We start from the raw sequence: 9,289 nt of genomic DNA, 5'->3' as shown, positions 1-9,289 counted from the left end.
ATTATAATAGTTACACATGTTAAACAGTTCTAATTATTTTAGGAAAGATAATATATATTTATTATAAATAATTAATTTAACAAAATTTTTAATATACTTAAATTAGTTAGACAATTGTTTTTTTTAATTTTAATTCAGGATTTTTTAAAAAAAATTTTTCCTATTTTTTTTTTTGGTCCAAATAAAAAATTTTTTCCTAAAGGTTCGACTTATGGGGCAGTAACGGCAAACACAGTCAACGCACCAATCACAAATCGCTGTTAGCGCACGAAGATGTCAGATCAGAGCCCATGACTTTAATTCACAGGTCAAACCCCCCGCTATCATCACCGTGATTTCTCTTTTGCCCATCTTCTTCATCTTTATCATTCCATCCTCAGCTCTCTTCCTCTTAGCCCTCCTCCTCCTTCATTCCCTTTCAATATTCCCAAATCCCTAATGAACCCAATGGTTCTCTTCGTCATCCTCCTCTTCTGTGTTCTAGTCAGAACCACCCTCTGTTATGTGAATCCCCACTTCCAAGCTTGCGAGCCCCAAACCTGTGGGAACGGCCCAAACATAACCTACCCTTTCCATATCAATGGTAAACAAGAGAGCTTCTGCGGGTTCCCTGGTTTCGGCCTTTTCTGTGCTTCCAATGGCTTCCCAACGCTGAATCGCTCCAATACTTTCTACATAGTCGATGAAATTTCCTACCACAATCTCTCTCTCCATGTCTTCAATCCTAAATTCCGAATCTCCAATTCCACCAAATGTCTCTCTCCCTCCGACAACCTCACTCTCGGCTTCAGGTACACTGTGGCTCCGAACCAGAAGGAGCTGCTGCTGTTCTTCGATTGCGACTTGCCGTCACTGCCGCAGGCGATGAAACAAAACGTATTGGGGTGTTCTGAAGGGAACAGAACGAGGTCGGTGCTGGGCATGGCGGTGGATGACGCAGCTGAGAAGTTGAAGTATGCGAAGGATAATTGCAGGGATGGGCCGACGACGAGGACGGTGGTGGAGAATGTGGAAGGAGGGATAAGAGAGGCTCTGGGAAGAGGATTGTTGTTGAAGCTACAGAATTGGACGGCGAGTAAGTGCGAGAAATGCCGGAGCAGTGGAGGGAGGTGTGGCTTCCTCGACGGTGATGCGTATGACTTCAAGTGCTTCTGCCGCGACCGCGACCATCGTCGCCGATGTCGTCATGGTTTGCCTCTTTCTCTAATTCTCTCTGTTTATTTGTCTTCAATGCTCATTGCAATATGTAGTAGTGTTGTTTTCGATTATCAGTACAGTCCTTTCTTGATCAATCATAGCATACAACTAATATGTTGGTCCCAAATTAAAAAGCATTAGGCATTTTTATCCTAATGGATGTCCAAATCCAACCAAACACCGGCAGTCCAAAGATGGATGGGAACTTTTAGAGTTCGAAGAATTAAATGCGGAAATGGGAGTGATCAATTATTCAATAAAAAACTACCGGAAGCGAGTGATTTGAGAACTAGAATTAATGATTGGTTCGACCTGTTGAACCTAGCTAGAATCAGTTTGGAAGGTGTTTGGATACCCTTCTGCAAATGGAGATAAACTTCTCCACATATTTATCTTGTAGATTGTAAAATCACTTCTGAAATTATGATTTGGTTTCTATCCAAACACCATCTCAGTGTTTATTAGTCTGAATATAAGGGAGAATCAGTTGAACTAATTCCTCTCTCGAATTCGAAAACCAATAGAAGTGGGTGATTAGGAAATAAAAATGTGATTTGGGTTGGGGTTGAATGTTCGTGATTTAAGAATAAAAGAACACATTCACAGTTGTTACAAGTCAAAATGGAGATAAATAGAGAGTATTGCAAATGGAGAGCATCCACCATCTGTATGATGCCATTGATGGTAATGATGAAACGCTAGTAGTGTTTTTTAATTATTTTTTATTTTTGTTTTTAAGCAGGGAAAAATGAGGGAAAAAAAAAAGAAGAAGCTGAAGAGTGTTAGATGTCAAATAAAAAATGTTAACAAAAATTAGTTTTCATTTGTAAATTAGTGTTGTCAATACTAAATAAAATGTTGTTACAAAAACTAATTTAGGATTTAGTAAATTTTCAAAAAAAAAAATTTTGGGTCATTGTGCCGGTTAAGCATGGTGATGGTGTCATGGAACTGAAACATGGAGATTGAAACATGCATGGTGTTGAGAAATTCTTGTGTGCTTTAGTCATTTGAAAATTGAATGGTTTAATCTACAGTAGTTTTTAAACGCAGCCTTGATTTTTCACTCGTCTCATAATATTTTAAAATTTCCATTGATTAAAAAAAAATTAGGACATGAAAAGAATAAGATGGAATATGCTATGTAAATAGTTGTGGTCAACGGGTCTTGCAACTTGCATGAACATTTTAGAGCACGAGTTTTGAAATCTGAATTCATCATGATATGTGCCAACTTGCTTAGATTATAGTAAGATTTATGCTTGAGTATAGGAATAATATTAGTTTAAATTATCTTAATGACACTCACATTCATATTTAGCTGTTAGGTGACGTAATTTGCTTCATCTTGCAAATCCTACTTATAATTATCTATGCTTATATATTTTGTTTACTCATATTATTATTATTATTATTTAAACGAGTGTCGAGTGTCAATATTAAACAGTTATATCTTGACGTTGTGACAATAAAAGATGTGGGTAATTTTGCATAATCAATTGGATGATTGAGTAAATATATGTTGGCTCTTTTGACCCTTTCAAACTAAAGAGAGGACAGTCAATTGTTGACTTCTACGTTAATACAGTATATCATTATTCAGCTGTTGATTCTTTTAAAAGTAATAAAAAACTATTGGTAGATATATGTGCGGGAGTGGAGTGTCATTAAAATTGTATTTGATTTATAAAACTTAATACTCTTCCGATCCTTAATATAAGACCCATTTTACTAATTTGATTAGATTACAGAAGTTAGGTAAGTTAGTTAATTATAAGAAAAGTGACACATTTTTCTTAAAACACTATAATAATCTTTTTTAATACCTCTTTTCTCTCTTCTACTTGATTATAGTTGAAAGGGTATCGATAGGGGTAATTTAGAGAACATTGAAAAATATAAGAAATGGGTCTTATATTTAGGACCAAAACCAACTCAAGAATTATGTCTTATATTAAGGACCGAAGGAGTAATCATTTTACATAAATCCATAAAGTAAATTAAAATTAATTATTTTTTAAAAAATATTATAATTACTTTCAATAAAAGTCGTTAATGAGAGGAACTTAGTTAATTAGTTAGAAATTTTTATAATTAGTTATAGATATTGGGTAAAAAAAAATTAATACTTCAAATCAAACCTGTTATATTATAAAACATGACGCGGGTTTTTATAATAAAAATTCATGTGGTGTTCCTGTTGCCTGGCGTACAGTTTGAGTGATTAGATTTTTCACTTCAACAAATCTATCTATCCATGTTTTAGTGGGCAGTGGTTGGCAAGATCCAATTTTAAATTTTATTTTTGTTGCCTTAAAATGATTTAAAAAATTAGCACCTTCTAACTGTTGCCTATGATTAGTGTAGGAATTCGAACTGCATAATTTTCAAAACAAAACAAGTTGTTATGAACTTCATATTTTATACTGAGCATATATTGAACATTGAATTAATGGTGATGATATTGATAAATTTGACATCGTTATGATGGCATTTGAACAATGTAGCCATAAGAATAATAGGAGACTGATATTTTTATTTATGAACAGTTCATCTTAATGGATTCATTTAACTTCAGGTGCAGAAAAAGCGACTTTGAAGCTGGGACTGGCATTAGGTAATTTACCTCCTTCCTAACTTATAATTTACTTTCCATTAGTTTAAGGTCAACTTTGATACAATGCTGCCATTACTAAAAGAAATAGAAGGGCAGAGGAAGATGGTATGAGACTAAGAGTTTGTTTGGGTGCCTCCCAAAACTATGGTTTGGGAAGCAAAACCATGGTTTAGGTGGGATGTCACCCAAACAGCATCAATTTTGGGCCAATAATTTGAAACTAGGGCTGTGCAAAAAACCCGATGGTCCAGGTAGCCCGGTCCAATCTAATAAAAGCCCGGTCCAGTGTAATAAAAGCCCGGTCCAGTCTAACCCCAAAAAAAACAGTCCAAACAAAAAATCAGACTAGACCAGACCGGACTGGTCATCGGGTCAGATAGGGTTTCGGGCTGACTCTGTAGACCAAATGGTCTGGTTTGGTCTGACCCATGTTTTAAAAAATTTATAAATATGTATTTTTATTTTACCTGAATTAAATTCTTCCTTATTTTTTTTCCTTTCCCATGCGCCTCCCTCTCTCTCCCCCATCATTGTCTTTTTCCTTCTTTTCCCCTTTTCTCTTTCACTCTTTCCAATGCACTTCCTCCCTCCCGTCATTTTCTTTTTCCCTCCTTTTCCCCATTTGCCTCTTTGTCCCCTCCTCCATCGTCTTCCTTTCCTTACGTTGGCCCTTCTCTTTTCTTCTCTACCATGGCATATCCTTATTACTTCATCACTTTTCTTTAACCCTTTCTTCTCTCCTTCAGTCACAGCCTCTCTCAGATCTATCATTTTTTTTCTAGACAAGTGAGAAGAAGAAAACCCAGAAGTTGATCATATTTGTTGGTTTCATCTTGCTTCAAACAAGCCTTCATCCGTGGAATAAATCAGCACTACCACTGTCTACAACATCCAACAAAGTCGCTGACTTGCCGTCCTCCCCCCTTTTTCTGTTTCTTCTACATACTTACTACTATATCTCCTTGTTATTTTTCTACATAAATGAGATTTATGCAGGCTTTAGTTTGCGATTATTGTGTTTATGCTATAGAAAATTAAATCAGGGTGAAGTTTTGGTTCTGATAGAAGGGGGAATTTTGACTCCGATAAACGGGAAGGGGAAAAAAAAAGAAATTGTGATTTTGGATAGACTGGACCAATCCAGGTAGCCTGCCAGACCAAGTCTGGTCCAGCCCGATGTCAGGTTAATGCTGACCAAACCAGACCACAGGCTGATTTGTTCAGCTTGATACCTTAACCAGACCAGACCTCGGGTTGATGTTAAACCCGGTCTGGTTTGGTCCATGTACAGCCCTATCTGAAACCATGGTTTGGGACAAAACCATGTTTTTAGAACCCAAAACCATGACTTCAGGAGAAGTGAATCCATTTTGCTTTTAGCTCAAATTGGAGAGTATGATTGTGCTTATCAGAATAGATCTCAACAATAATATGACTTTAACATCCCTCAATTATTTTTTTATAAACATATTTAATTTTATATCTTATAAATATATATACATATTAATTATTTATTAATTACATTATCTTATGTAATATTAATTATGTTGGTTAAAAATATATTATTAACAATTTTATTCCTTCAAATTAAAATATATCATAAAATATATCTTTTATGTAATTATCATATTAACTTATGTTTTTTAGTAATTTGTATCTATAAAAAGTGCTTCTGATAACAACTATCCAAATACTTTCACTTTTTAAAATCATTTTTTTACAAAATATATTCTTCACAAAATCTATTCTCCTCAGAATCTATTTTCCAGAAGTTATTTTCCAAACCATGGTTTGGTTTCATCTAAACACCTCCAAGGCTTGCATAAAAATCTCACTTTTACGATCTGTGATATAAGGAAAATGGAGGAAAGAAGAGTGGAGAAAATTTTTTAACAAGTTCGATTTAAAAAACTGAAGAAGGGGGATTATGAGGTGTCCGTGTATTTTGTGCAGTTCGAGTTTGAAGTAATTAAAAAAGAAAATCAAGGGGTGAAAATGGCCAAATGACATGAATACAAGTTGAGTCTTCAAAATTATGAGCACTATTTCAGTGTAAAATAGAAGTCTAATACTCTTAAGACAAAAATTGACATTTAAATATTTATATAAAATAGTGCTTATTTTTCAAAATTTATAAACTTTTCAGAAAAAGAAGAAGAAAAATAATTAAAATATATAATCACTCAGGACAACAAAATTGGCATTACATTTTTTTTTTCTTGGGTTTGTTTACCATTGAAGGAGGCATGCTTCTCCCAATGGCTGCAAAACATACCAAGATAAGCAATTCATTCTCTATCTTATACCCCCCCCCCCCCCCAAAAAAAAAAACACACCTCTTATCCATGCCCAACAATGAACACGGTTTTAAAGCTTAAATGCTTATCCTTCTTCCATGAGCTCCTTCATCACACAGTTTTCCTTTCTGAGAAACATAACAGAGCTTTCTTGCTTACAACGAAAATACAGAGAGTCTGAGGAAAGAATCCCCATAAATAGTATGATTTGTGTGGATATATGTTGTTATATTGATATTGATCAGGGATTGTTGTTTTGGTACAGGTTTAGGGATTGGAGTCCCAGGGATGATAACAATGGGGATGATTGCGTGGTGGTGGTGGAGGAGGAGAAAATATGGCGATTCGGATTCAATAAGCAGATACGCCACTCATTCTCACATAGACGGTAGCAATGTCTACTTCGGAATCCCTGTTTTCTCCTATTCCGAGCTCGAAGCAGCCACCGACCATTTCGATCCTTCCACAGAGCTCGGAGATGGAGGCTTTGGCACTGTTTATTACGGTAACTCTCCCTCCCTCCCATATTATTTTTTTAAGTCCTCACCATTAAGACACAATCAGGAATACTTATTCTGATGGACATTCGAAGGAATTAGTTCCTTTTTGCTAGAACAAACAACCACTAATGGTTCTTCTAATGCTACTTTACTTGTTTAGTTTGATTTAGTTACTTGTGTGTGTCAATTAGGTAAGCTTGAAGACGGGCGAGAAGTTGCTGTAAAACGCTTATACGAGCAAAACTACAAACAAGTAGAACAGTTCATGAATGAAGTGAGGATCCTCACTCGTTTACACCACAAAAACCTTGTCACCCTCTATGGCTGCACCTCCCGCCGCAGCCGGGAACTCCTCCTCGTCTACGAGTTCATCCCAAACCGCACCGTCGCTCATCACCTCCACCTCCACAGAGATCCCAAAAAGCCCACCGCTTTACCATGGTCCACTCGCATGAAAATCGCTGTCCAAACCGCCAGAGCATTGGTCTACCTCCATGCCTCTGACATCATTCACCGCGACATCAAAACCAACAACATTCTCCTTGACGAAGGATTCAATGTTAAGGTTGCCGATTTTGGACTCTCAAGGTTGTTCCCCAACAATGTCACTCACGTTTCCACTGCTCCACAAGGGACGCCGGGTTATCTCGATCCCGAATATCATAGTTGCTATCAGCTTACCAGCAAAAGTGATGTTTATAGCTTCGGAGTTGTGCTCATCGAGCTCATAACATCCATGGAGGCGGTCGACATGAGCCGGGACTCGGACTCCATAAACTTGTCGAGCTTAGCAGTGAGGAAGATTCAGAGGAGTGAGCTGAGCGAGCTGGTGGATCCTTCTCTTGGGTTTGAGCGTGATGGGGAGGTGAAGAGGATGGTAATATTGGTGGCTCAGGTGGCTTTTCAGTGTTTACAGACTAATAAGGAACTGAGACCTTCCATGGAGGAAGTTCTGGAGATGTTGGAGAGGATTCAAAGTGGGAGTGATCGGGTACAGGAGCACCCACGATTGCCACCGGAATCACCCAAATGGGATGAGGTGAGGTTGTTGAAGAACGCAAATCCACCGCCTTATTCTCCCAACAGTGTTGTTGATAAATGGGCAAGCGAAGCTACGACGCCCTATGTCAGTGCTTGAGCAAGTGTTCATAATAGGTTCTCTGTTCTCTGTATGATACCAATACTGTGAGTATATGTGTGTGTGTATTTCCTTGGGGTATATATGTGTTCAAAGGCGAGCAAGTTAAATTTTGTTTCTTTGGGCATTTTTTTTCTTTGGGCATTTCTTTGGTCTCACCCGCATTTCGCGGGTCCGACTGCCCGGCGAGCTTCTTGCTTTCCGTTACTCAATTTAAAATTATGTTCTCACATAATTATTTATGTAGGCCTAATAATATTCTCATTGTTTATTGGGAGTATCACTTTTAAGGATTAAATATTTATTACTTTAGTTCACTCATAAATTTGTGCCATTTCAATAAAAACATTATTTTAATAATTAATATCTCGGTTTGGCGCTTTAATATAACTCTTCTTTGGTTTTGTGGTGATCATATTTTCATTTACTGAATCATTGCTGATTATAGTCTATCTTTTAAATTTATCTAATTGATTTGGGGCATCAAATCATCTACTTGTAAGAGGTTAAAAAAAAACAAAAGAAAAAACACGCTGAGAACTCTTCTTCTTTTTTTTTTTGGGTTGTTGCACGTTTTCAATTTTGTCCACTGAAAGCCGAAAAGGAAGTTTTCAGGCCAAAAAAAAATCCGAAAAGCAAGTGAAGTGGGGAAAAAGGGGATATATTTTCAGGGAAATAGACAGAGTTCAGGCAAAAAAGAAGTGGGGATGGGATTTTGCCAACGTACGTTGAATGATCCATGCGCATCTTTCAACTTTTTGCCGACTTGGCCTGCTTCCTGTGACAACTTTCCAGAATGGAAAAAAAAAAGAAGAAGAAAGAAACTAATAAATCATATATTGCCTCCATTCTTTAATATAAGATCTTATTTAATTTTTATTTTAGTCCTAAATATAAGATCCCAATTTATTTTGTCTCTCATATTTATATATATTTTTTCAGGATAGTCATTTTAATAATAATAATCCTAACCAACACATTTAATTAGTAAGAATATTTTAGAAAAGACAATACCTATTTATTATAAATAACTAGTTTAATTTCTTTTTTTTAATTTTTTTAAAATAGTAAACTAGTTTTTGTAATTAGGACTGGAGGTAGTATTTAGGATTAGAAAGATAGCGTGTCAATATTAAAATATATACAATCTTACGTTTGATTTCATTGTTTACAAATATTTATATTCTAACCATGGCCCTCTTGATAATGCTTCATTGTTAAAAAGGAGTGTTTCCAGACTCATCGTATGTATGACCAAGAATCTTTGTGCAAGTATGAGCGGTGAAGGAACAACATGTTCCACGATGATACAATCTATTTTGTTACTTCGTTTTATGCCATTTCTTGCTTTATATCATGTCATATCTTATAGAAACTTCAGTTTTAATCATGTCATATATCTTAGATTAACTTCATAACATGTAAGTATGGATATTTAATTTCATCGTGAATCATCAATCAATTATCAATTATATTCTTGAAAACTTGTAATACTTAATTCTTTTTAAAAACGGGTCGGATATAACATTAAGACATCCAA

At 35.9% G+C, this 9,289-nt stretch overlaps 1 protein-coding gene across 1 annotated transcript; it reads left to right on the top strand.

Moving 5' to 3' along the window:
- Window positions 1-323: 323 nt before the first annotated feature.
- On the top strand, window positions 324-7,797 carry LOC114717201 (LEAF RUST 10 DISEASE-RESISTANCE LOCUS RECEPTOR-LIKE PROTEIN KINASE-like 1.2). The gene is made up of 4 exons (XM_028902300.1): window positions 324-1,189; window positions 3,782-3,814; window positions 6,377-6,616; window positions 6,803-7,797. Exons 1-4 carry the CDS (start codon window positions 439-441, stop codon window positions 7,747-7,749), a joined length of 1,971 nt encoding a protein of 656 aa, XP_028758133.1. The 5' UTR covers window positions 324-438; the 3' UTR covers window positions 7,750-7,797.
- The last annotated feature ends 1,492 nt before the right edge of the window (window positions 7,798-9,289 follow it).

This window comes from Neltuma alba, unplaced genomic scaffold (genome assembly GCF_004799145.2).
Source record: "Neltuma alba isolate B1F8T4 unplaced genomic scaffold, ASM479914v2 tig00011716_pilon, whole genome shotgun sequence".
NCBI lineage: Eukaryota > Viridiplantae > Streptophyta > Magnoliopsida > Fabales > Fabaceae > Neltuma > Neltuma alba.
This window is presented reverse-complemented; position numbering and strand designations above follow the sequence as displayed.